This window comes from Bactrocera dorsalis, chromosome 4 (assembly GCF_023373825.1).
Source record: "Bactrocera dorsalis isolate Fly_Bdor chromosome 4, ASM2337382v1, whole genome shotgun sequence".
Lineage (NCBI taxonomy): Eukaryota > Metazoa > Arthropoda > Insecta > Diptera > Tephritidae > Bactrocera > Bactrocera dorsalis.
Window position 1 is genome coordinate 10,123,356 of NC_064306.1, and position 27,568 is coordinate 10,150,923.

Here is a 27,568-nt window from a genome sequence, read left to right on the forward strand (position 1 = left end):
GACTGAGTAGGTAATTGAGAAGTAAAGTACTTTCTCGACGAACAAAGACCAAACTCGATAAGTCACTCATTATTCCCGTCATGCTATATGGAGCAGAGGCAGAGACAAAATCTGATGAGTCGACGTTAGGAGTTTTCGAGAGAAATGTTCTGCGGAAGATTTATGGTCTTTTCCGATAACGGCGAATATCGCAGTCGATGAAACGATGAGCTGTACGAGTTACACGACGGCATTGACATAGTTCAGTGAATTAAGAGACAGCGGCTACGCTGGCCAGGTCACGTCGTCCGAATGGAGGCAAATGAACCAGCACTGAAAATATGCGACACAGTACACGTCGGTACTGTCCACTCCGTTGGAAAAACCAAGTGATGAAGGACTTGCCAAACAACAAAGAGGAAGGATGACTAGCGCGCTGTTGTAAACTCGGCCATGACTGGAAGCTGGAACTGTGGACAAAAGCTTGCTTTAGGCTAACATATTAAATCTGAATATTAGAATTTATTAAAACGATTTTTCAAAAGCTGTTTGTAAGGTCCGAAGAGTGACTTTAAGCTACTTAGTTGTGAAATTTAAAGACAACACATCTTTAATAGAAACATTTAAGAATATCAAAAAGAATTTAATTTAAAAAATAAATCTACAGGTTAAAAAAAATAAAATAAATTGAAATTTCGGTCACAACCTAGAAACTTACAGTCGTTACAACATACGAGTATGTACAAATGTAGTTACCTATATTTTTCGCTCTATTAAGTATTCCTGTAAAAATAATTGATTAATTTAATATTAACTTACATTCTGCTTGTCAGCCCTGCAGCTGTCAATCTTAATCAATAAGCTGATATCTATGCAACGCTGCGTGCACTGCCCTTGTAACCTTACTTAGCTCTTACTAGCCTTTTAGTATTTTACCACGAATTCACGCAGAATGGAGCAGCAATTCCGCGCTTGGCTACGCTACTCGCTCGTCTTCGGCTTCTACATAAGCCCAACGCCAAACGCCAGTAAGAAATCAGCGCAGGCAAACAGCCTCTCGCCCACCAACCAGCGTTTTACATGTTCACTGCAGCGTTTAAAAAAGTTGTACTTGTATGTGCTGCTGCCCTGGCTCTGCGTGCTCTACATGAATGGTCTGGCTTCGCGCAAACCCATACCTGGCACCATGCTCAGCTGGACAGTGGCGACGTTGTTTTTCAGCTCACAAGCGCTCTCCAATATACTCATGGCGGCCGAAGGTATCTGGCGTCAGCAGCAGCACGAGACATTCCTACGGCTACTGCACGAAATCGAGTTTTCGCTGCGGCTGCGGCTCAGACTGGATATAAAATTGGATGTGTTTCTGCCACGTGTGCGTCAGCTGTTAAGATTTCAGCTTTGGCTTTCCGCCATTTGTGTGCTTATATTCGTGTATAATTTTATTAAATTGCAATATGTCGGGTACTTTTGGTATTCCATTTGGTTTGCTATCGCTATGCGCTTACGCTTAATACAACTGCTGATTTATGTGTGCGTGCTGCGTCATTACATGCGTTGTCTTTGCTTGAAGTTGCAACAGCTTGTTGCCTACCGTACGGCGCCAAGCCAGCAGCTGTTGGATGTTAATTACGACAAACTGCAAACATTGGCTTATCTATTGGCCATTAAGGATATCTATGACTTGCTGTACAAGGCATTCGAGCTGCTCAATGCGTTTGCCGGCTGGTCACTGTTTAGCATCATTTTCTGTTATATGCTGGACTATGGTTGTACGCTTTACTGGGCGCTGCTCAGCTGGGAGGGCTATCTCGAACGTCGCAACTACTATGTCGCGTGCTTTTGGTGGCTGCTGCCCATGACCATCATCATCTGGCATCTCTGTTATTTGTGCTATAACTGCAAGCAGTTGGTACGTAAGCAAAGAAATTACCAGTAATTATGCCGCAACTTCTTTCTCTGCATACTTTCAGGATCGCTTGATAGCTAGCATGTTGTGCCGTATAATCGTTGCGGGTTCCTCGCAATCCATGTGCGCTTATCGCATGTTGCTGCAACAATTCTCTACACAATTGCAGCTGCAGTGCATAGAGGTGACCGCAAGGAACTTCTTTACACTGAATATACGCCTGATAATGTCGGTAAGCCTAAAGGTATACTTAAATAAAATGTGTGTGGAAGTATTAATTGTATTTCTTTGTAGATTTGCACGTCTATAGCGACTTATTTGGTGATAGTAATACAATTTTTAAATATTTAACTTTAAATCTAACAAATTATTGAAAAATTTAAATAAATAAATATGTATAAAAAGGATAAAATGTTAACCTCGATTGTAACGAAGCGTAGCCTTCACAAATAAACAAGTTTCCATCAAGGAACGTAATTTTAATCGATCAATTTGTATGGCAGAGGGATATGACTAAATCGACTTAGCTTATCGCGCTGATTACTGAATTGTATAGGGTCTCTATTTTAGCTTTTTTAATACTTCCCTCTGCATTTTGTTGCTAAAAATTATTTTAATTTTTTCTTTGTTCTTTTACAGCTGATTTCTACTTTTCTGTTACTGTTCTTTTATCTCCTTATAACATATTATATTATATGTATGTATATATACATATTCTGGCTGTTTTGCGCACTTCAGACTTCATTTCTGTGTAATTCCATATCGTTCCATTACACTTTATTCCATTCCAAATGTTCCGATGACATGTTAGAGCGCCCTTTATACTTTTTTAATAAACTCCTATGCATATCATTCAATTTACTGTTTCAACTTTGCATTCCAATTCCAAATCATTCCTTCATATGGTACACGTTTGTTTTTGAATTATTTTTGTAATTAGCATTTCCATTATGTATGTTGTTCCATTTTTTGTTCCAATTCCAAATCGTTCCTTATATAGAATACTTTTGTTTTTGCATAACTTTTTTTAATTTGCTGTTCCTTTACATCAAAATTTAAACTTTTTCTAACAAGTTCTATGCATTTTGTTCCATTTACTGTTTCAATTTAGTGTTCCAATTCCAAAACGTTCCTTCATATGGCACACATTTGTTTTTACATTATTATTTAGTTCGCATTTCCATTATGCAGGTTGTTCCATTTTCGTTCCAATTCCACCATCGTTCCTTTTGGTATTAATATTATTGTTTTGTAAGTTGTATTTTTATTACATGTTGTTCCATTCTATATTGTTCCAATACTTTTAGGCCTCTTGCATGAAGCTTTGCCTAATTTGGTCGTAACAATGTGTTAATAGTAACTAAGTGTTCCAATTACATTTCGTTTCGCCACCTTTCTCTTAGCTATATTACTTTAATTTTCTTCGAAATCTCATTTTACTATAAAAGCCCTTGAAAATTCATACATACATATACATTCCACTTCTTTATTTATAACTGTTTCTCTTACAATTTATGTAGCTATGTCCTGCAAATGCATTCTTGTGTCCAACATTTGAAGTCTTTCAAGTATCAAGATTAAATACTTGCCCTTAACATCACACACCGTCAGCAATCTAACATTTAAAGGGCTATCAATACGCCTGTCACTCACGCTTATCAAACGCCTGTAGGAACATCGACATAATTTTCCATTGGAAAGTTGAGTTTGGTAAGCGCTCATTAGTCCATAAAAGCAACATGGAGCAGCAACTACGTACATGGTTGCGTTACGGCATACTGCATGGCATTTATCTGGATGAAACCAATAACGGAACAACGTTGCAAGTCCCGCGCAAAGCTAGCAAGCACCAAGCATGGACTGCCGCACCGAAGAAGCTCACCCTGAGGGTACTGTTACAGCGTGTTCATATGTATATTTTGCTTTGCGCTATCGGCGTGCTCTACATACACGGCCTAACTTGGCTGGACTATATACCCGGGCTCATGCTCACTTGGGTATCGGGTACGGTAATCTTTACCACGCAAATATGCACGAATTTCATCATTGTGTTGGAGGCGCTGTGGAAGCAGCCAGAGCATGAGGCTTTCCTTCTGCTCTTGGATGAGATTGAGGTATCCTTGAAGTTGCGTTTGCGGCAGGATGTGCAACCGCTGTTGTTGCATAGAATTGTACGCACACATTTAATTTATCTGCTCGCATTGTCGCTTGCCTCCATAACGCTCTTCATTATAACCTCACTTTGGTTGAATTACATTGGCTACTTTTGGCATGGGCTTTGGTCCATAATAACTATGCGCCTACGCATAATACAGCTGGTTATCTACGTGCGCGTCTTGAGGCACTATCTCGAGTGTCTTTGTACGAAATTGCGTCAAATTGAAGCATACCGCACGGCGCCGGCGCAGCAACTGCTGGATATCAACTACGAGAAGCTGGCTTCGTTGGAGTATCTGCTGGCCATCAAAGAGATCTACATGCTGCTGCATAAGGCATTTGAGCTGCTCAACAGCTTCGCCGGCTGGTCGATGTTTAGCATTATCGCCTGCTATATGTTTGACTTCACCTGCAATCTATATTGGACGCTACTGAGCTTGGATGGTTTCGTGAGGCGTCGTTATTATTACATAGCTGGCCCAGCCGCCATGTTGCCGTTAATCGCGCTCATTTGTCACTTGTGTTATTTATGCGATAATTGCACGAAATTAGTAAGTTTTTACTAAAGAAGCTCTCTCTTTTATTTCTTATTTTTTTAAATTTAAAATTTGTATACTTTTAGGGTCGCACGGTGGCGCATTTACTAAGCAAGATAACTATAATGAGCACCGCTGGCTCACTCAGCTCATATCGTCTCGCGTTATATCAACTCTCCGCGCAATTACAACTGCAACGCATTGAGGTGACGGCGGAGCATTTCTTTGTTTTGGAAATGCGCTTCCTAATGACGGTGAGCCTAGATGTATGCTTTTGCTAGAAGTTAGGGTAATACAGTAAGGTCTAACATGTTATCCAAAGAAATCTTCTTTTTGCAAAAAATGTTAGTGAAGTCTTAAATGTAGTAAGACCTTGTTGTTGGAATTCAGTCTCAGTTCGAAGCATTTAATACTTCAGTCAGACTGCAACACTCAGTTTGAGGATAATTTTGAGAAATTGTGGTGAGATTGTAGGGACTTGTTTCGCTCAGACAATGATGAGTATGAGAGTAAGTTGATATAATTATTTGACGAGATGTGTATGAATTTGTGCGAGTTGAAAACAAACTCTCTCTCCGAGTAATCGGGACCCCAATTTTTTTTTAATAAACTTGAACCCAAACAGCTTTCGATTTGACGAAACAGTGGCCATTTTCTTTTTAACTATACAAATAGTTATTTATTGTAAGAATGTTAAAGGCTTTGACAGGTAACTTAATTAGAATCTAATTATATTACTCTCTTCTATCTTTCTCTATTTTATTCTATTTTATTTAAACAATGCTAAGATAAGTCTTTTTATATAATGGATCTTCTGAGCAAAACAGACCAAAGCAAACCATCTACTTTATTGGCTTTCCGAATTTATACTCAAATATGTAAACGGAGCTCAAAGAACATTCGGCTCTTAGGCATACGAATAAACATAATATTTCAGGAATGTTGGCGTAACTTCTTTGCTTTCTTATCATTTGAGAATTCACAAAGAACTTTAGAACTTAGAACTTTTAATTTGAGTTTTGCTTTGAAAATGATCACTAAACCAGCTGTTCTTTTCAGATTTCTACGGCAGTAGCAATGAACTTGGTGATACTGATACAATTTTTAAATTCTTAAACTAAATGGCAGTTAACAGACTTGAGTCCCTTTGGAAGTGCGAATAATAATGCTAATAAAGAGTTTGCCAAAGGATCAAGCTGCAGTGTGACCTCATCGAACAGAAGAATCCGTGAAATTAATTAATTTATTGCCGAAACACTATGGCATCCCTTTGATTGTAATACGACAACTTAACGACTTAATCAAGCACAATTGCGTTATTTTATATCTCACGACCATTACTTTATGCCAATCCAATACTTGAGTACCATTTAAACTATAACTGCAAATTTTCCAAAATTCAAAAAACAAACAAAATATCTACCAAAAGGGCTAAGCCTAATAAAGATGCTGATCTTGTAAATTAACGAGATAAAAATAGACTTCCTCGGAGTATTTTCCAATCCTGAATAGCAACGGAAGGGTATTAGCTTGCAGTGATATTTATTAAAAATCTTAAATATGTTTTATAAGTCCAAATATATTCAGAAGTTAAGTTGAAGTAGAATTATATCGTCAAAGCGGGCATTTCGAGGATCCCTACCTTTTTAAAGAAAAAAGCACAAAAACTTAAAATAAAGTGGGGAATGTTTAATGTCATTCTAGAGAAAATTCCTTGTCATTTATTTTTTGAAGATTATCTCTTTCAAATGTTGGCTATGGCAACGTCTTACATGATCCATCAGTTGAGTCCAATTTTCGATGACTCGTTCGAGCTTTCCACTACTATCAAGTAGTCTGTTATCTGGGTGCGATTAAGGTGGTCATTGCCGGTTGCGTTCTCATCGGCATCATTTTTGAAGAATGATCGATGTTTCCACCGGCGCAAAAACTACATCATACCGCAGATTTTTTTGAATGAAATGGCAGCTCTTGAAAATTTTCAGCTTGCTCTTCGTCCCAAATGCGGCAATTTAGCTTGTTTACATACACATTGAGCCACAAATGAGCCTCATCGCTGAACAAAGTTTGATTCGAAATGGTTTGTTCGGATCTTCTTCGAACTTTTCCAGCGCCCATAGAGCAAAGCAATGTCGCTTGCGAAGTTCAATCGGCCTCAGTTCTTCAAGATGTATTTTCTACACTTTCAATTTAGATCTCAACATAAAATTTGCTTTATTGCGTGTTGGACGTGATCTATTCGGTCGAAAGTTATACAATAATATATGATGATACATATAACTTTGATTTTGAAGGTTCTCTGCTGAGTAGCTGACACCGTTAATGGCTCAGAATTCACTCGTTTATTCACTTATCTGCCCGTAGCTAAAGAACACGCGCACTGTCATCGTTATGCCGCAAGAAAGCGCGCTTTTCGTAGTCCTTTCGTGGCACTTTGAATTATGAATGTAATTTTATTTAATCATTATCAGTTATATCTATTTACATGTCAATCAACAGCATGCCACACATGTATGAACTAAACTGAACCAAAAAACGAAGTTAGTACTTACTCGTACACTGAAGAAAGTCCACGCGAAATGGAGCAGCAATTGCGTGCTTGGCTACGCTATTCGTTTGCCTTTGGGCTTTACATGAGTCCAAACCTGAAAACAACTTACATAAACAACAGAGCTGCCGCGCACAGCAAGCGTCTAGCATGGCTTGAGCGCAAGCCAATCGTAACAAAACAACGTTTGAAGGAAATTTGTCTGTACATACAGCTGGTCGGAATTTGTGTAGTCTTTGTGAAAGGGCTGGTTTCATTGAAACCCATACCGGGCATGGCCAGCGAAGCAGTGAGCACTCTGTTATACGCTTTACAAGCGTTAACTTGTATAATCATTGTGGCTGAAGGTCTGTGGCGTCAACAGCAGCAGGAAGCATTCTTGCGGCTGCTACACGAAATTGAATTCTCACTGAAGCTACGGCTGCGAGAAGACATTAAATTGCATTGTTGGATATCTTGTGCGCGTTGGCACCTACAATATCTGCTTTGGCTATCGCTCATCTGCTTCGTTGTTGCGGTTTATTATTTTATGGAATTACAACATATGGCTTACTATTGGCATGCCATTTGGTATAACACTATCATACGTCTACGTATCATACAGTTATGCGTTTACGTGTGTGTCTTGCGAAATTATATGGCGTGTCTTTGCATGAAATTGCAACAGCTTGTTGCCTACCGTACGGCGCCAAACCAACAGCTGTTGGATGTTAACTATGAAAAACTGCAAACTTTGGCATATCTCTTGGCCATTAAGGATATCTATGACTTGCTGTACAAGGCATTTGAGCTGCTCTGTGAATTCGCTGGCTGGTCACTCTTTGCTATAATAACCTCTTGTATTTTGGACTATAGTTGTACGCTCTATTGGATACTGCTAAGCTTTGAGGGCTTTATGGAGACTTCCGCCTACTATGTGGCAGGTTTTTGGTGGTTGGTACCTATGACCGCTACCATCTGGCATATTTGTTACCTGTGTCATAAATGTTCGCAACTTGTAAGCATAAGAAATCGCAATCGCTTCACTTAATTCATTTCTTAGCATACTTTTAGGATCGCTTGTTAGCCGCTAGATTGCGTCGTCTATTAATTATGAGTTCTTCGCAGTCCATGCGTTCTTATCGTATTTTATTGCAGTTATTCTGCACACAGTTAGAGTTGCAGTGCATTGTAGTGACCGGAAGTAATTTCTTTATATTAGACTTGCGTTTGGTAACAGCGGTGAGCCCTAATGTATGCTTCTGAAAAATATTTCTGTAACAATTATTGTTCTTTTTCACAGATTTTAGCAACTATGACTTCGCAGATGGTGATGTTAATACAGTTTCTGTGTGCTTGAAGACAATTTACGGTGTGTAGATGAGTATTAATCGTGGCGCCTGGAAGGAATAAACCCGTACATGTTGACATTAGAAAATTTTGAAGATATTTCGTAAAAGAAAGTTCTGTAAAATCAGGAAAAATAAAAAAAACAATAAATAAATATATACGAATTTGTTCCACAGTTTTTGAGCTATCGTTCTGAAATTTTACAACCGTTCTTTTGAAGCGTCGGATATTTGGTACATGAAGCCTACTTAACATGACCCAAAAATACACTACCATAAACTCAATATAATTAAAAATTTGATCGTAGTAGTCTTGCAATAGCGTAAACTTTTCATTGTGGTCAAATATCTTCACGAAATTTAGCACCAATTATTATCCAAGACAACGCTACGTTTTATGAAGAAATTTTCTGGATTGGATTACTATAGCATGTAGCTGCTATACAAACTGACCGATCAAATATATGCCCTTATATGGGAAAATTTTTTATTTGTCAAGTTATTTCCAAGAACTTTTGACAAGAATATCGCTATAACCTGCGAAGCTATTTTCAAGATCGGATCCCTGTATAATATAGCCGTCATAGATATCGAACAATCAAAACTAAATTTTGTAGGGAAACTTTTCTATTTGTAATGGGTATTTCGGCAGCCAAAGTTAGTATTGTTCTTGTTGTAAAATAAAATACTATGTTTATTAAGCCATTTCACATTATCAGTTGCTTTTGATACTATATACATAGTTACTCATACGCAGTGTTGGGTGTAATTGGTGAGAAGTTTATAAGTAAATACTTTAAAGTTACGTATACGCACTGTTGAATGTCAGTGCTGGATACAACGGAGCTATCAATGCAAAAAATGTTATTTTTCGTTTTTTTTGGAAATTTGTTACTTTAAAACTAAATAGATTAATAAAAAAATATATTTTACAATAATATAAGGATTTTTTTAGAAAAATCACTTTATAAAATTTTTTTACCGCACGCTCAGTGGATATCTGCTTTGAAGATTTGATAGTAATAAAGAATATTATTTATGCTTATTTATAAGGTACTAAATAGAAATGTTTGTAAATACCTTAAGGTTACGTATACGCACTGTTGGCTGTCATTGATTGTATTTAACAGAGCTATTAATGCAAAAAATGTTATTTTTCTGTCTTGTTCTTAGAAATTTTTTCCTATAAAACGAAATATATAAATAAAATAATACATTTTACAATAATTTAAAAAAATATAAACAATAAATATATTTTTTGGTTCACCACTTTATTGCAACACATTTTGTTTTTTTTCCAAAAAAAAAATACAATATTTAGATGGTCAAAAACTGTCTTATTATCACCAGATAGGCAGTTATCGCAATGGAAATCTGAAACAAATTTAAAAATAATTCTTCTCTACACTTCACATTGTCACTTTAGCATACACATAGGCTTACCGACATGAGTAACGGCATATCTAAAATGAAAAATCCCCTCGCGGACACCTCAAGCGGTTGCAGTTGCAGTTGCATAGTGAACTGTTGCAAGCACAGGCGATAAGTGCGTAATGAACGCGCAGTATTGCTAACAATTATTCTGCTTAACAAATTGGCTATTAAGCGATCCTAAAGATAGGATAAATAATAATAATAAATTTTTTAAGTAAAATTATAGCTTCAAAAAATAGCTTATTGTGAACATTTTCACTCACCAACTGTTTGCAGTTATCACTTAAACGACAGATATGCCAGACTATAGCAATCATGGAAATAATCCACCATATGCTCGCTATATAGTAATAACGGCGGCTAGCACTGCCGTCCAAAATCAATTCCGACCAATATATATTGCAAGTGATGTCGAGCATAAAGCATGATATAATGCTATACAGCGACCAGCCGGCGAAATCGTTTAGTAAATGAAACGCTTCACAGAGCAGCGCATACACCTCCTTGACAGCCAGCAAATACTCGAGCGTTAACAGCCTTGCATAATTATAATCCAGCATTCGACTGTCTGGCGCGCTGTGGTATGCTACAACTTGACTCAGTTGCTTGCAGAGACAACGCATGTAATGCTGCAGCAAGCGCAAGTAAATCAGCAGTTGTATGATGCGTACACGCATGGTGATTATGAACCACAAGCCATACCAGAAGTAGCCGATGTATTGCAGCCAGAGACTGGTTAACAGAAAGAGCAAGAGACCCACCAACCACACTGCCATCGAAAAGCACAGAAGGCGTCGCAAACTTAACAAAAATTGTTGCTGTTCGATAGGTTGTCGTAGCCGCAGCTTAAAGGCGAACGCAATGCGTTGGAGCAGCAGCAGAAAGGCCTCGTGTTCTTGCTGCTTCCACAGAGACTCAGCGATGATGAGCACGTTTGTGATGGCTTGTGCGGTGAAGAGTGTGGTCGCCACCAGCCAGGTGAGCATGGCGTTGGGTATGCGTCGACGCCAATACAAGCCATTTATATAGACTGCAAACACCCAAAGCAGCAAAGCATAGTAGTAGCAGCGCTGTAGGCGAGAGATGAGCACATTTATTTTCTGCGAAAATGCGCTTCTCCGCTTCGTGTGCGCTCTGCAGAGTCCGGTTACATGTTGGTTTCGCGGCGTGTGCGCATTTCCCGTTTGAATGCCTAGAATTGAAGCGTAGCGAAACCAAGCTTGTAGCTGTTGCTCCATGACACGTTTAAATTAGTTGGAGACCGAGCTAATTGTTACACTATCGATTGCATGCAGATGCATTGATATGCTGGCATGTCAGAATTATGTGATTAATTTTACAATGATATTGTGCCATAACGAGGGTGAGATAGCGAAATGTAATAAATGTAATGAGAATGTAAAAATTTTGAATTTATTGCAGAGATGAAGGGCAGAACCAGAGGAGAAGCACTGGTTCCCCAATACTCATATTGAGACCTGGCAATTCATTATTGGATAATATTCGACCGAGTAGACCACGTACAACACACAGTGAAGTATAGCAGCCGTAGCTGAGGGTATACACGAATACCGTGTAGAGTCGATTCGGCGCCGTTGGCAGCAACACGAACTGACGTATGGAAGTACTTGGCGCCTGTTACGTCGAGATCTTAAATTGAAAGCGTGCAGCTTATACTGAAACTACTCGATCTTCGCAAGCGACATCGCTTCGCTCTAAGGGCTCCTGAAAAGTTTCAAGAAGATCCAGCGTTTTTGAGCGAAATTTTGTTCAATGATGCGCCCAGGGGTAACTTGTGACGAGAAGCAAGAGCTGCCATTTCGCATAGCATCGAGGTAACTGGCGAAGTTTCTTGTTCTCAGCTCATAATGACACAACAGCGATACGCTTTCCAAATAAATACGGCGGTTTTCATATTAAAGCGCCTATATGTAGGCAACGAATTCGATTTTGGTTACCAAAACAAAACCACCTGCAAAGGAAATGAGTAAAAAGACATTTCTGCTATAAAGCTTGCTGTACTGATTCCAGGGAGTTTTTGATTTGGTGCGTCTAAATGTATGCAATGAATTCGAAGGTGTCTCCTTAATGTAGGCAACTAATACGAATTTGATGGAAAAACTATAAGGTATGAAGGTTGGTTGGATTCCCGAAGAAAGGAAAGCTTGGAAGTTTCCGTTCAGCTGATCGCTAGTGTATGGTCCACTAAAAGTTGGTAGATGACCTTAGCTTTAGTTGGTCGATAGTTCATTTTGTTTTGCCCACTTCAGTAACTATATATTGTATTATTTTGCAAAAAATTTCCGCGATATAAGTCTTTTATATGTTACTTTTATTATTTTTTCTTTTTAAGAAATAATAATGTTTTATTTTCTAACAATTACTTTAAAATTGTATTAGTATTACCAAATGCATAGCCATGGCCGCGCAAAACTGGGGGATATAACTCATTTTTAGCATTAGTGAGAAATTTTTAGCATACATGCAGGCTCACCGACATCATGAAGCGAAAGTCCAGTGTGAAGAATGCACGTGCCGTAATCTCAATGCGCTGCAGCTGCAACTGCATGGCGAATTGCTGCAAAACCAATTGATATTGCCGCCTCGTGCTTGCTGAATTCAAGCGAATCAGCCGGCTTAGTAAAAGCGACACAATGCCGCCCTGTAAGTATGCAATATATTTAATTTTTGCTTGTAAAAGCCAAAGACATACCAGCTGTCTGCAATTATCGCACAGATAACACAATTCGCAAATCAATGCCACGACGGGAAGAAACCACCAGAGATCAGCCAAGTAGTAGTAACGACGGCCCCAAAAATTATCGAAGCTTTGTAGTAGCCAGTAGAAGTTCGAGCTCAAATCCAAGACAGACGTAATGATAATAGCGAAGAGTGACCAACCAGAAAAATCCTTCAGCAACTCGAAGGTCTCATAGAACAGCATATAAGTCTCTTTGAGCGCTAGCAGTTGATGCAACGTGCCAAGCCGTCCATAATCAAAGTCCAACAAGCGCTGTTGCGGTGTTCGGCGGTACGCCACCAGCTGTTGCAACTGCAAACAATAGTCACGCAAGTAATGCCGTAATATGCGCAGATAAATGAGCAATTGCAGCGTGCGTACGCGTATGCTGCATATATACCACAGGCCCTGCCAGAAGTAGCCGCTATAATCCCGTACTACCCAGGTGGCCACCATGAATGGCACTATGCCGAGCACGGAGAAGGCCAGATGATATTTAAGTAAGCGCTTTATTTGCCACAGCAGCGTCGCGCTGTCAATGCGCCATTTAAGCCGCAGCTGCATTGACGCCTCAATCGCCTGCAACGTTTTAAGAAAGTCTGCATGTTGTTGCTGCTTCCACACCGCTTCCATTAATATGAACGCGTTAGTGATTAAACGCGTTGCGAAGAGTATGGTTACTGCTATCGAATTGAGCTCAAGCCCCGGCGGAACCGTGTGCCAGTAAAGACTGCAACCGAATATAACACATATGCTAAGAAGCAGCAGGCAATTGTAGCCGCGTTGCAGCCAATAAGCGCGTGAGTTGGTTTGGTCGCGCACATCCCTAGTATTGTCGTTGTCCGTGCAGTTCGTGGCGCTCACGTAGCTGCCGAAGAATGAACAAATGCGCAACCAAGCTTGCAGTTGTTGCTCCATCACGCTGACGCTGCGTCGCTAATCGTGGTTGCTTCGAGCGAACGATGTTGTAGGAGTAATGAGCGAGGAGTGCAGTCATTTATTATGAGTGCGGCAGTCGAATTGATGACCTGTTGCATTATTAATTGGCGCGAGATAGTAAGAATGTCAATTAAAGGGCGCGTGATAGTAAAGATATCGAGTGAAGTGTGTCAAGGTCAATGCAACGCAGCTAATGCTGAAACGATTTTGAGGTATTTAAAAGTAAAATATTTTGGAATAGAGTCACCACCTAACGATAAATCTAAACTTTAAAAAATTATTCTAAAATTAGTGTGAAACCTAAAGACAAAACAAAATCCATTTGGAAAGGTTTCGAATAGACTCTAGTTTATATATAGACTACAGTTTATATAAATAGAGTTGCCGCCAAACAAAAATTCGAAAAAAAAATTTACTAACTGTACTTATGGCGTAAAAGAAAGAAAATCGTAATTAGAAGTGTTAATTTAAAAAAAAATGTGATAGAGTTGCCAGCCAATATAAAATTCAAAAAAAAGAGAAAAATTCAAAAAAAAAAATGATATAGACTCTACGTGCGGAGTGAAAGAACGAAAATCTTCCTGAAAACGACTAAATTTAAACATATTTTAGAATAGAGTTGCCATCCAACACAAAATTCAAAACTGAAAAAAATTCTAAGTTCGTTTTTAATATTTAAAATTTTGTAATAGAGTTGCCACCCAAAAAATTGAAAAATGAAAAAAAATCACCAACTGTACGTACGGCGTAAAAGAACAAAAACGTCCTGAAAACTATTAAATTTAAGCGTATTTTGGAATAGAGTTGCCAACCAACACAAAATTCAAAAAAGAGAAAAAATTTAAAAACTCTGCGTACAGCGTAAAAGAAAGAAAATCGTCCGAAAACTGTTAAATCTAAATATATTTTAGAACAGAGTTACCACCCAACAAAAAATTCAGAAATTAAAAAAAAAAATTACTAACTGTACGCACGGCGGAAAAGAAAGAAAATCGTCCTGAAAAGTATTAAATTTAAATATATTTTGGAATAAAGTTGCCAACACAAAATTCAAAAGAAAAAAAATTACAAACTCTACGTACAGCGTAAAAAAAGAAAATCTTTCTGAAATTAATTATTAAATCTAAACATACATATTTTACAATAGAGTTGCCAACCAACATAAAATTCAAAAATTATAATACTTTTACAAACTCTACGTACGGCGTAAAAGAACTAAAGTGGACTTTAATTGTATTAAAATAAAAAAAATTTGGAATAGAGTTGCCACCGAACAAAAATTCGAAAGAAACAATTTTACGAACTGTACGTATGGCCTAAAAGAAAGAAAATCATTTTGAGAAGTTTTAAATATAACCATATTTTGGAATAGAGTTGCCAACCGAATGAAAATTCAAAATTAGGTATAAACATATTTTGGAACAGAGTTGCCATCCAACAAAAAATTTACAAATAACTTATATAATTTAACAATCTTTACGTACGTCATACTGGCAATGAGAGGTATTTAAAATAAAAATATTTTGAATTTTGGAATAGGTTACCACACATCGTATAATTTAAAACTTATGAAAATATTATTTACAAAATAATTTCCATGCATAAATTGTTAAAGAAAACCATAGAGAAAGTATTATTATGATCTTAATATAAACATGTTTTAAAACAGAGTTGCCACCTACCGTAAAAACAAAATTTATTTTTTTTTCTAATTTTTTTTCAACATTTTGTTCGGATTTAAAAGAGATTTTCGGTTTTGTGTAAGTTTTGCTATAATATGAATTATGTTTCCAAAATGTTGACTTCATTTTGTACCACCCTAATAAAAATATGCTTTTGCTTCCTTAATATTATTTTAGGAATTCAAAATCTGCAGTAGAATCACCAGATTCGTCGCGACTACTGTGCATATCTGTTAATGGGGATAGAATAGATCAGCCTCAGTTAGGTAAACATACAGTTATTTATGGCTTACCGCCATGAGAAAACGCATTTCCAGTATGAAGAAACTGTGAGCCGACACTTCAATACGTTGTATTTGTAATTGTGTCGAAAATTGATATAAAAGCAGGCGTTGTGGTCTTAGGTTGCGATTTGCCGAGTTAATGATCATCAATTTAGACAACAATTGGGACACAGAGCGCGCCTAGAAGTATGGAGTATTAATATTAATAAATGGAGAAAATATATGTATATACGCACCAACTGCTGACAGTTATCGCACAAGTACATTAGATACCAGAGTATTACCACCAACGGCAGCAACATAAAAAGGCCCGCAATTTCGTAATGACGCCGCCGTACGAAACCGTCGATACTGAGTAGCATCCAGTAGAGTGTGCAAATCGCGTCCAATAAATACGAGCTGATGCTGGCAAACAGCGACCAGCCGGCGAACTCGTTGAGCAGCTGAAATTCTTTGTGCAGCAGCTCGTAGATCTCCTTCACGGCCAATAAACGCTGGAGCGAGCATAAGCGCTCACAGTCTACATCCAAAATTTGGCGGCGTAATGTCAAGCGCGCTGCCACAATCGAACGCAGACGAGCGCACAAACATTGCAGGAAGTGGCGTAAAATGCACAGATAGACTATGAGTTGTATTAGGCGTATGCGTATAATTATGACCAACCAAATGCCATGCCAGAAATAGTCTGCATAAGGCAACCATATGGTGGACAAGGCAAAGAGCGCGAATCCGAGCATCGAAAACACAAACAAATAAGCGATGAGCTGACGCAGACCGTTGAATAGTACCTCGTGCTGCACTTTCTGCTGCAACCGTAAGCGCAGTGTTACTTCAATCTGCTCCAGCACCTGCAGAAAGCGGTCATGTTGTGCCTGCTTATGCAGAGCTTCAAGTAATATAAACAACACTGCCATTACATGCAGGCTGTAGAGTAAAGTCGCGGCTACCCAAGAGATACCTGGCATCGTGGCACGCGTTATTAAGCCATGCGTGTAGAGTACGCCCAGCACAAGCGTTAGCAGATACAGGTAGAGACGTTGTCGCATCAGTGTGCTGCAAGTTTCCGCGCGTCGGCACCATTGTGCGCGCTTCCTGGTGTCAATCGCAAAATTGCTGCTTGTGCTGTTCACGTTGTGTGCGGTGACGCGGAGGTTACTATCCTCAAAAGCGCCTACATAGATGCCAAAATATGTGCAGTAGCGCAACCAACCGCGCAGCTGCCTTTCCATAGCGCGTTTACAGAGTTTCTGGTGGAAAATTTTACGCTGCAGTTGCGGTGTGTTCAATATGTATTGTAATTAAACAAGCGATTTCTATCACCAGAAAGATAAGCTGTATACTGTGGGGAGTTTGTTCAACGCATTGTAGGTACAGTAAAGAGTCGTTAAAGTTAACAAATACATAGTATATGTATTGGAGAGAGCAAGGCTGCGCACTGATAGGGTTTTTGAGTGGTTATGGTACGAAAGTTGGCAGATTAACATTTGAGCTGCTTACAAACAGCTAAGTTATGTTTAAAGAGTAGGAATGGATGAATGAAGAATGGTGAATGGCAGTCTTAACCAACTGGGTTTTTTCTTTTTTTTTGAAAATCCATATTATCTTCTGGCAAAGAGACTTAAAACATGATTGACGTATAAATCAACACGAAGAAATGAGGAATATTTAAATAAGAAAGACTCATGCGAGGCCATCAGAAAATGCAGAAAGCAGATACTGGTATAGAAAAAGATATATGGAAAATGCGGCTTTCCAGCAGACAGAGAATTGGAAGCTTTTCAGTGAATTGTTAAGGCAAAGAGGGAAAAGCTCCAAACGGTACTACTTGAAGTAAGTACGCGCTGCGGTCCAGTGATGCAAGCGCAACTAACTACCCCGGGTTTAAGTAGCCTTGAGCTCTGGCTGATTTGATACCTCAAGAACTAGCAAATGATGACTGAACACTAGGAATGTGGCACTGTCATCCCATTCCGGGGCAGGGTTTATTCCGTTGAAGGACTATCAACTCGGCGGTATTCTTGTAAGTGGAGAGGATTTCTTAGAGGTGTCTAGGAACCTATTTTTCCGAGTACTAAACAAAAAAAATCACCCTATTGTATACCCATTGAGTTGGTACCTTCAGAGCTCCAAAACGCTGTTTGAAAGCAAGGAATGTAGTAACTGTGACCCCGTTCCCACAACAAATGGATGCAAGCAGATTTCTATCGTCAAGGATTGCTGATTCGACGGAAATCTTGAAAGTCTTTTGTAGAGTGTTTTCTGCCATTAATGCAACAGAACTGAGACCGGTACTTACAGATTTGAGACCTAGAACAATCATATTGTCCAGATATCCCTTCCAAATGCTGCCTGAAAGCAAGGAATGTGAAAACTGCGAACCCGTTTCTATAAAACTCGAGCCAATGAACCGAAATGCAATCAAATTTTTTTTGTTCAAAGACAGTTTACTCGTCGGTAATCTTGAAAGTCATTTTAAGACTGCTTTCTGTCGTTAATGTAACAGAACGGATGTTCTCACCATGGACATCCTGTACATCCACAAGTGAGATCTTGGATTCTATTGTCCGGACATACCTCCAAAGCTTCCAAATGCTGCCTGAAAGCTAAGAATGGGAAATGTGACCCCGTTTCTGCAACACGGGTCTATGTAACCGAAATGCAACCAGATTTTTTTTAGTCTACGGACTGTTGCAATAAATCCATCATTACTCCGGATAGAGTTTTCAGACTTATTGCGCACAGGATGAGTCAAGCTAAACTCCATGAAGGTTTTCGAGCCAGTCATATATGACATATCTAGAGTCAAGCAATTATTGAAAACTTAAGCGCATCTGTCTATGAGTAGCCGATGAAGTAGTAATTAGTAAGACCTAATGGACTGTTACTTCGTAAATTTTCCTACTTGCTAATATTATAAAAATTTCCGCTGTATCCTCTAACAAATTGTCTTTAGAAGCTATTACTTCAAGTTATTTAGTGCCATCATTTGTCTAAGTCCATTGCAGCGCTAATTACCGGCAATTTGAAGCAACTAATTGCATAAAATGGCTAAGAAAAATTACTTAGAATACTCAAGTCCACGACCACTTCACCTGCCTGTGAAACACTTATAAGCGCCCGTAAGCTACAAAGCCAGTCATTCACTTACAAAATGGAAGAGTGTTTGCGGTTTTGGCTACGGGGTTGCGCTGTGTTCGGCATCTACGTGATACCCATAAAGGAGCACTACACTGCGCCACACTGGCAACGGCTGTCACGAAAGAAGGGCGGCAGGCAATTGGCTTGGACCGAAGAGAAGACTATGCGCTTGACTAATCTGCTGCAGCGTCTCTATTTGGCGACGCTCGCCGTAACTGTTTGCGTACTCTACTTACACGGTTTGTATGCGCGTGAGATTGAGCACGGTTTCGTGCTTACCTGGTTGGTCGCGACTTTGGTCTACACATCACAGGTGCTTACGCATCTCTCCATCTTTATGGCCGCGCTGTGGAAGCGTGAGCAGCATGAGTCATTCCTACAGCTGTTGCAGCAAATCGAAGTGTCACTGAAGTTGCGCTTGAAATGCAATACGCGTCAGAGCGCGCTGCTGCACAGCTTACGTTTGCTGCTCTTCTCTTTGATACTGCTGTCGGTGGTGGGCATTTGCGTATTCACCGTCGTTTCGGTGTGGCTCAACGATATCGGTTATTACTGGCATGCCGCTTGGACCATCGTTACGTTGCGCGTACGCATACTACAGCTATTGATTTATGCGCGCATCTTGCGTCACTATTTGGATTGTGTGTGTGTCAAGCTACGACAAGTGGTTGCTTGTCGCACTTCACCCGGCAGTCAGCTGTTGGATATTAACTATGAGCGGTTCGAGTCTTTGGAGTTTCTGCTGGCAATCAAAGAGAATTATACGCTGATCTTTAAAGCCGTGCAGCTGTTCAACGACTTTGCCGGCTGGTCACTCTTCGGCATCATTTCGAGTTACATGCTGGACTTCACATGTCACGTCTATTGGTCGTTGCTGGGTTTGGATGGCTACGGTTCGCCTTACACTTATTTAGTGGGCATGCCGGCGGCTTTGCCATTCAGTGTGATAGTTTGTCATCTGTGCTATGTATGCGGCAATTGCAAACAGTTGGTGTGTACAATGCTAAACTTTTAATAAAATGCGTTAAAAATGTAGCATCTTTTTAGGGCGCCATCATAACAGATTTGGTCAGCAAATTGACTACTGTAAGATCAACGCCGGCGCTGAAGCGCTACAGCTGTGTAGTGTATCAGTTCTCAACGCAATTAGAGCTGCAGCGCATCGAGGTGACCGCTCAGCATTTCTTTGTTTTGGACTTGCGCCTAATTATGTCGGTAAGCCTGTGTGTATGCTATGAAGCTTTCCAAAATATAATAAATATTTTCACAGATTTCTACCGCGATTGCGACAAATCTTGTAATAATGATACAATTTTTAAAATCGGAGAATTCAGAAAGCTCTGGCGCCTGATTGCAAACTATTTTTACTTACACCGTATATATGTAAAATTTGAAATAACTGTTTTAAGATTTTGAAAATTCAATTTAAGTCTAAAAAATATAAACAAAAAATAAAATATTTTAAAAGCTTTCACTAAAATTTAAAAGAATATGACTTAGCAAGCTTTCGACTTTTATGAAAGCTTTTACAAATTTTGATTTTCACCACAAATATTACTATAAAAATTTTCAGTTTTTTTATGAAAGCTTTTAGAAGCAATTTTAAGAAAGCTTTTGCTAAAATTTGAAAAAGATATGACCTGTGTGCTCATATTAGATTTTTGCAAAAGCTTTCATTATAAACATGTTCAGATTTTATATGAAAGCTTTAACAAGGAAAGCTTTTACTGAAACTTGAAAATGAACACATAAGCTTAACGACTTTTTTTATAGCATTCATCATAAAAATGTTCAGTTTTTATATAAATGCTTGAACAAGCAATACAAATCTTAAGAAAGCTTTTGTTAAATTTTTGAAAAATATTTGACCGATCCAGTTTTAAGATTTTTGTAAAAGCTTTCATTATTGAAATGTTGAGATTTTATATGAAGCTTTAACCAGCAATATATATTTTACGAGAGCTTTTGCTAAAGTTCTGAAAAATATTTGACCGATCCAGTTTTAAGATTTTTGTAAAAGCTTTCATTATTGAAATGTTGAGATTTTATATGAAGCTTTAACCAGCAATATATATTTTACGAGAGCTTTTGCTAAAGTTCTGAAAAATATTTCCCCACATAAGCTTTACGACTTTTGTTAAAGCTTTCATCATAAAAATTTTCAGTTTTTATATGAAAGCTTTAACAAGCAATACATATTTTAAGAAAGCTTTTGCTAAAGTTTTGAAAAATATTTCTCCACACCAGCTTTAGGATTTATATAAAAGCTTTCATTATAAAAATGTTCTAGTTTTATATGAAAGCTTTAACCACAAAAGCTTTAAGATTTTTTTTTGAAAGCTTTATGTTATGAAAGCTTTTACTCTTATAATAAATAACTCGCCTTTTGTTTAACTACATACAACGCGAAATAAGAAGAAGACTCTTCAAATAGATGGTTGTTTTTGTGTTTTACATATTTGGTTTTTATTTATTTCCTTTTGAGATAAGCTTGATGACATTTGTTTGTTTTTTCACAATTTTTATATTTTTTTATATTTTTCATTTTGTTTTTATATTTTGTATGTGTTTGCTTTTGCTCTAAATAATTTGAAATACAATTAATTTCAGGGATATAGCATATTCTTATCTGCTTTATTTTCGTTTTTATTATTTTTTTGACCATCAATCGGAATTTTCGCTTTGCTGTAGCTTTATTCAGACTAAATACTTTGTTATTTTTTTTTTAAGATTTTTTACTGAGACATTTTACTGCATGAATTCTGCAGTTTTTATTTAATTTAATATCTTTTTTTGGAAATTATGTGAGTAAGCGATTTTTGTATATATATTTTTGTTCATTTGCCAATACTTTTGAAGCATGTGTGCCGAGAAGTTTTATATTCTAAATTTTATTTTGTTTTAACATATATGATTTTGTATCTTATTATTTATTATTTTTATTTTCACAAATTGGAATATACGGAAAATTGTATTTATTAAACATTTTCTTTGGTTTTCGCCTTTGTTTTTTGTATTTTTGTTTTATAATTAGAGAAGCAATAACAGATTTCTTTAACAAACATAGCTGTCTTAAGGCAATTGAAAATTCACTCGACAGATAAGTGAAGCTGAAAGCTCGCTACACATTTATATATACACAAAATTATTTATATTTGAAAAAGTATATAACAATTAATGCGGATTTGGCTGTTTAATGTAAATAAATATTATATGATTTTCTGTTTCCTTTCAAAAAAAAAAAATAAATAAATAAAATGGTTTTTGAAAGTGACGCTCAATTTGATTTACTATGACATAATTTGTTGCGATAATACTTAGAAAACATAAAAATTAAAAATAACTATGCAAGTTTTCATCAAAAGTTAAAAAAATAATGCCAATAAAAATTTCAAGTTTTTTAGGAAAGCTTTCACAAGTTTAAGCTTTTGAAAGTGAAATCTCAAAACTATTTACCAGCTTGAAATAGTATTACAGATAAGACAAGGTTTTTGAAAGCTTTCACTAACAGTGTGAAAGATATGCCTATAAATATTTTAATTTTATGTATGAAAGCTTTTGCCTTGCTTCAAAAAGCTTTCGAAATTTTTGGCTTTCATCAAAAATGTGTGCTTAAATGCAAAAAGCTTTTGAAAGCTTACACCCACTCAATGAAAAACATGTCTTTAAAGTACTTTAAAATGACAAATAAGATGTCGAAAGCTCTTAGAGTATTTGGCTTTCATCAAAAAGGTGCGTTTAAACACAAAACGCTTTTCAAAGCTTACGCCCACACAATGAAAAACATGTCTTTAAAATATTTTAAAATGACAAATAAGTATGTGGGAAAGCTCTTAAAGTTTTTGGCTTTCACCAAAATATGTACTTAAACTTAATGTCCTTCATATTCTTGAGAACATAGAAAACTATTTTCGAGAAAGTTTTAAAGTTTTTACGAATGCTTTAAAAAGCCGTGGCTTTCACCAAACGCAAAGCCGTTAATATTTATTTTTATTTTTATTAAAGCTTAAACAAGCTTTAGCTTACACCAAATACTTGAAAATTATGTAGAGCTTTTGATTTGTAGGAAAGCTTTCACTAGCAAAAATCTAATAAAAGAAAACGCTTTATGAAAGCTTAAACAAGCTTTAGCTTATACCAAATACTTGAAAATTATGCAGAGCTTTGAGAATTGTAGGAAAGCTTTCACTAGCAAAAATCTAATAAAAAGAAAACGCTAAAGTTTGCGCTTTTTAAACAATTTTAGCAAAAACTTAATATCAAAAGCAATCTCAATAAATTACTTCTATTTAAATTCATATATGTGCCTGACAGAGAGTGTCATTTAAATTCATTAAATATTTTGATTTTACGTTAAATTCATTTTTAGTTTTGTTAGTGTTTGTATTTTGCTGTTTGTTTGTAAATGATTTCATTTTTTCAACAGAAAGTGCAAACAGGACTTTTTATGCAAGCTTTTCAAAATTGTGATTTAAAGTGGATTATTTCACCAACTCTTTAATTTTTACACAATACTGCACTTAGTGTCTTTGCAAGTAGTGAAATTTCACTTAATATATGACTCTATGACGTGAAAGCTTTTATTAAGTGAAAGCTGCAATTTTTAAAATTTTCTGAATAATTTCACAAAAAATCGAGCTAGTCAGTAATTTTACTTTTCGTTAGTCTTTGTGACTTAGCGGTATTTCATAATCTACTTTCCATCGTTTCATGAATGAAAGCTTAAAATTTCGTCCTTCGTCTGTTTGTTAAGAAAAAATATTTGACTTTCAGCACATTTCGGTAAAATTTTTCATTTGAATACACTTTCAATATTTGAAAGTAATTTCAAAAGTTGTGTTTTTGAATAAAAGCTCAATAATTTAAACTTTTGAAACTTTTAGAATTTTTAAACTTTCATTTTTGTATATAGCATACTAGAAGAGACCTTTGGAATTTTGGTGAAAGCTCAATAATTAAAGTTTTTAAAAGGTTTTTATGATTTTTTAATTTTTAAACTTTTAATCTGCATATAAAAACTGCACTAGTTACTTTCATATATTACATGAAAGCTTTATTTTGCATGAAATTTAAATTTTTTAAATTTATTTGCCATGAAAGCTCACTATTTAAATTTTAAAATATTTAAAGTTTTTTGAATTATTTAATCTTTTTCACTATTAGTTGCAATCTAGTTCCATGAAAGCTGTGTTGTAGAAATATTGAGAGCTTTCATATAGCGTAAATTATTTGAAATATTAACCTGTTTGCACTTTTTTTCTGTAGTTAAGTTAACATCATTTTTACTTCATTTTTTGCTTTAAGTGTTTATATTCTCTTTAAATTTATGCTATCCTATTATTATAAACTTTCTTATTTTTTTTAATAAACTGTTTTTATACGAAGTAACAGCAATAAATGTACTTTTTAATTTTTTGTTTTTTTTTTTTAACCACACATGTGTCGCTAAAAATTGCTATAATTTGAAAAAAAAAATTGCATATATATTATTGCTAAGCTACCTTTTGTCTGTACTGCTATTAAGTTTAATTCGCTTTTTTGATAATATTAGTCGCATATAATTAATTGTAAAAAGCTTAACTTTCAATGTTGTGTTTTAAATTCTTAATTATTTTTAAAAATGTAGCATTCAGCGCGGATTACACTAAGTGTTGCTTAATTGGCAAATAATTTTTTTAAAAATGGAAAATTTTTTAAATAAAATATTTTTATAATTTTAGAAAATTATATTTGATGAAACAAGCTTATTGCCTATAATGCAAAGCTGCAAAACAAAAAATAATTTACTAAATAAATAATTTCCGTTTTGAATTGAAAAAATTTAATTAAAAAAATTGATTTTTTTAAGTAACTTTTTTTGAAATAATTGAATTAAAAAAAAATGAACTTTTCTTAATATTTTCTTTTGTTCAAAAAATAAAAAAATTTATCAAAAATTTCGAATTAAAAAAAAACTAAATAAAAAAAATACTTAAAATATTTCAAAACCAAATTTCAATGTTTTAAGAAATATTCTGAAAATTTCATAAATTATATTTTGAAAAAAAAACATATTGAATATAAAGTAAATCTGCAAAAAATAAAATATTAACAAAATAATTTTCGTTTTGAATTAAAAAAAAATTGAAATTCTTTTTAATTCATTTAAAAAAAAAACGTGAAAAATTTTGCAATAATTTTGATCTTTCAAAAACATGAAAATTTAATATGTAAACTATTTTATAACCAATATCAATAATTTTTTATATTATCTGAAATTAATTTCTAAAACCATAAGTTCTAAAATTTTTTATATTTTTTTCCAAATGACTTGAATTTTTTCAATTAATTTTTAAGTTTGTGTTTTTAAAAACTTTTAATTTTCAAAAAAAAAATTTGAATTGAAAATTTTTGTATTCAAAAAATTAATTAAGTATTACAATTTTTAGAATTTTAAAAATTAAAATCTATTTTTTGTTTTGAAAAATTATAAACTTCTTAAAAAACACAAATTGAATATTTTATCAAAAATTATAGAAATTTTAGTTTTGGAAATTAATTTCGAATTATATAAAGATTGTTGAAATTTTGGTTCTAAATATTTTAAATCTTCAATGTTTTTTGAAAATTCAAAATTACTGAAGAAAGAATTTTAATTAAAAAACAATAATAATTAAGAATTGAAAATGATTAGAATTTTGAAAATTAAAATTTTTTATTTTTTTGAAAAATTAAAAATTTTTTATAATCACAAATTAGAAGTTTTTATGAAAAAAAATTTAATCAGAAATTATAGAAAATTTGGTTTTGGAAATTATTGTCAGATAATATAAAATATTATTAAAATTTTGATATTGAAATATTTGAAATGTTTAATTTTTTTTGAAAATTCAAAATTATAAAAAAAAATTATTTGTATTTTCAATAAAAAAATGAATAAAAAATAATAATTAAGAATTGAAAATGATTATAATTTTGAAAATTAAATTTTTTTTTGAAAAATTGAAAAGCTTTTAAAATCACAAATTTGAAGTTTTATTGAAAAAAAAATTTAATCAAAAATTATAGAAGTTTTGGTTTTAGGAATTACTGTCAGATAATATAAAATTATTAAAAATTAATTAACAAGTTCTTAAAATCACAAATTTTTTGAAAAAAAAATTTTTCAAAAATTATAGAAGTTTTGGGTTTTGAAATTACTGTCAGATAATATAAAAATAGTATTGAAATTTTGATATTGAAATATTTGAAATGTTTAATTTTTTTTGAAAATTCAAAATTAAAAAAAATTATGTATGTATTATTGAAATTTTGATATTGAAATATTTGAAATGTTTAATTTTTTTTGAAAATTCAAAATTAAAAAAAATTATGTATGTAGTTTCAATAAAAAAATGAATTAGAAGGAGTTAAATTTTTTTTAATTCAAAACGGAAATTATTTTTTTAACAAATTCTATTTTTGAAATTTTAAATTTTATATCTTAGTTGCAAATTAAATAAATTGACAATTTTGCAAATATTATATTTCATTTGCACATTTTCAAATTTAATCCATTACTGTGTTAATACCCGTTTACATGCACCACTGCCAATAATTTTTCATACGCTCGCTTATTAAAAAATTTTGCAAAAAATAATTGTGTATGTAACACCTTACTAGCACTTGCATATGTAAATGCATGTGCATGTGCCTGTGTGTGTGTGAAAAATTAATTTTATCACATATTTGCTTATTTTTCTGCTTAAACGCCGCATTTTTCAACTTAATGTATTAGCTGCACGCTAAATAGCCAAAAAGTATGCTACGAATATTTGTAAGTATGTGTGTATGCACAAAGAAATATCCTGGACGGTCTCACGGCCAGCTTTTATGGCTAACTATTAATTTGTTGTCAACTTTACGTACTTGGTAGCATGTTTTGCAAATTTATTTATTTTTATGTACTTTATATGTTTGTTGTTAGTGTAAAAAAAGTAAGTGCCATATTATTTTAATTTTTTTTTGTTGTGATTTATGCTGACATCATATTGACTGCTATGAAAATCATCAAAAAAAGAGAAATAAGTGAAAGCTTTAAAGCTGCGTGGCTTAAAAAGCTCTGCATGTACGCCTAAATGTATGCTGTGTATTATATAATTACGTTGTTATTTTATTGAAATTGTTTCATTGGTATATTATTCCTTTACCGCGGTTGTAGCTTATGATTTAACTGTTATTGTTTAGCAGCGTCATCTGTGTGTGTACGTATATTTTGTAGATTTGTTTGCATATTTGACTTTTACGGTTTCATATGCCTATGTTTACTGTCTTAACGCTAATTAGTGGTGTGTATTTTATTGATTTCCTTTCACTATTTTTCTGCAATTTGTTATTCTAGTACTATTATGAAAAATTAAAAAAGTTTTCATCTTTATTTTGTTTAAAAAAATAAAATATTTTCATTCTTCAACTCAAACCCCGCTCTGCTCAGTTCCTTTACCCAACCCAATACATTTTTACCGTCATTTAGCACAGGTCTGTCACCTAACCTCTTTTCAGGTATCCGCTCGCTTTACGCTCTTCGCTCTCAAATCCATTAAAATTTATGTTATCACTGCTCCCACATCCCTCATTTCCCTGCTATCATATTTTTTATTATTTATTAAAATTTTATTATATTTATTTTTGCATACCTACTCCTTATTGTATACTCTACCGCTTTCTATAACCTAATTGTTTGTATGTATTTGTATACATTTAGCTGCCCCACAACTCAACAACAACAACAAGTCACTCATTAACATTGCACTGCCATATTTAGTTAAATACTTGACATACCCTTGAAAAAAAGTAAAGTATTCTGACCAAAAATCTTAGTAAAAAGCTGCCACGAAAGCTCTAGCCCTACAAAATATCATAATGAAAGCTTTTTAGCT

General features: G+C 34.9%; 7 protein-coding genes and 1 long non-coding RNA gene across 8 annotated transcripts; 5 read left to right on the forward strand and 3 right to left on the reverse strand.

Annotated features, from left to right (window-relative positions):
• Positions 1–931: 931 nt before the first annotated feature.
• On the forward strand, positions 932–2,236 carry LOC115066338 (uncharacterized). The gene is made up of 3 exons (XM_029551227.2): positions 932–1,888; positions 1,950–2,117; positions 2,180–2,236. Exons 1-3 carry the CDS (start codon positions 932–934, stop codon positions 2,234–2,236), a joined length of 1,182 nt encoding a protein of 393 aa, XP_029407087.2.
• Positions 2,237–3,624: 1,388 nt separating this feature from the next.
• On the forward strand, positions 3,625–4,859 carry LOC105228630 (putative gustatory receptor 39b). The gene is made up of 2 exons (XM_049454859.1): positions 3,625–4,593; positions 4,665–4,859. The coding sequence occupies exons 1-2, from the start codon at positions 3,625–3,627 to the stop codon at positions 4,857–4,859; spliced, it is 1,164 nt and encodes a 387-aa protein (XP_049310816.1).
• A 2,298-nt stretch (positions 4,860–7,157) lies between these two features.
• Positions 7,158–8,465, forward strand: LOC125778227 (putative gustatory receptor 39b). The gene is made up of 3 exons (XM_049454864.1): positions 7,158–8,123; positions 8,180–8,347; positions 8,409–8,465. The coding sequence occupies exons 1-3, from the start codon at positions 7,158–7,160 to the stop codon at positions 8,463–8,465; spliced, it is 1,191 nt and encodes a 396-aa protein (XP_049310821.1).
• Positions 8,466–8,472: 7 nt separating this feature from the next.
• Positions 8,473–11,126, reverse strand: LOC125778228 (putative gustatory receptor 39b). Its single transcript, XM_049454866.1, has 3 exons — positions 10,152–11,126; positions 9,898–10,065; positions 8,473–8,505 (listed from the first exon to the last, which is right to left on the reverse strand). The coding sequence occupies exons 1-3, from the start codon at positions 11,124–11,126 to the stop codon at positions 8,473–8,475; spliced, it is 1,176 nt and encodes a 391-aa protein (XP_049310823.1).
• Positions 11,127–12,316: 1,190 nt separating this feature from the next.
• Positions 12,317–13,605, reverse strand: LOC125778345 (putative gustatory receptor 39b). Its single transcript, XM_049455424.1, has 2 exons — positions 12,602–13,605; positions 12,317–12,550 (listed from the first exon to the last, which is right to left on the reverse strand). The coding sequence occupies exons 1-2, from the start codon at positions 13,544–13,546 to the stop codon at positions 12,362–12,364; spliced, it is 1,134 nt and encodes a 377-aa protein (XP_049311381.1). The 5' UTR covers positions 13,547–13,605; the 3' UTR covers positions 12,317–12,361.
• A 2,074-nt stretch (positions 13,606–15,679) lies between these two features.
• LOC125778229 (putative gustatory receptor 39b) lies at positions 15,680–16,952 on the reverse strand. Its single transcript, XM_049454867.1, has one exon. It carries the CDS (start codon positions 16,760–16,762, stop codon positions 15,680–15,682), a length of 1,083 nt encoding a protein of 360 aa, XP_049310824.1. The 5' UTR covers positions 16,763–16,952.
• Positions 16,953–18,684: 1,732 nt separating this feature from the next.
• On the forward strand, positions 18,685–20,022 carry LOC105228631 (putative gustatory receptor 39b). Its single transcript, XM_049454868.1, has 3 exons — positions 18,685–19,662; positions 19,719–19,886; positions 19,942–20,022. Exons 1-3 carry the CDS (start codon positions 18,685–18,687, stop codon positions 20,020–20,022), a joined length of 1,227 nt encoding a protein of 408 aa, XP_049310825.1.
• Positions 20,023–21,952: 1,930 nt separating this feature from the next.
• On the forward strand, positions 21,953–22,901 carry LOC125778298 (uncharacterized). The gene is made up of 2 exons (XR_007422615.1): positions 21,953–22,277; positions 22,404–22,901. It is a non-coding gene; the product is annotated as an uncharacterized LOC125778298 (long non-coding RNA).
• The last annotated feature ends 4,667 nt before the right edge of the window (positions 22,902–27,568 follow it).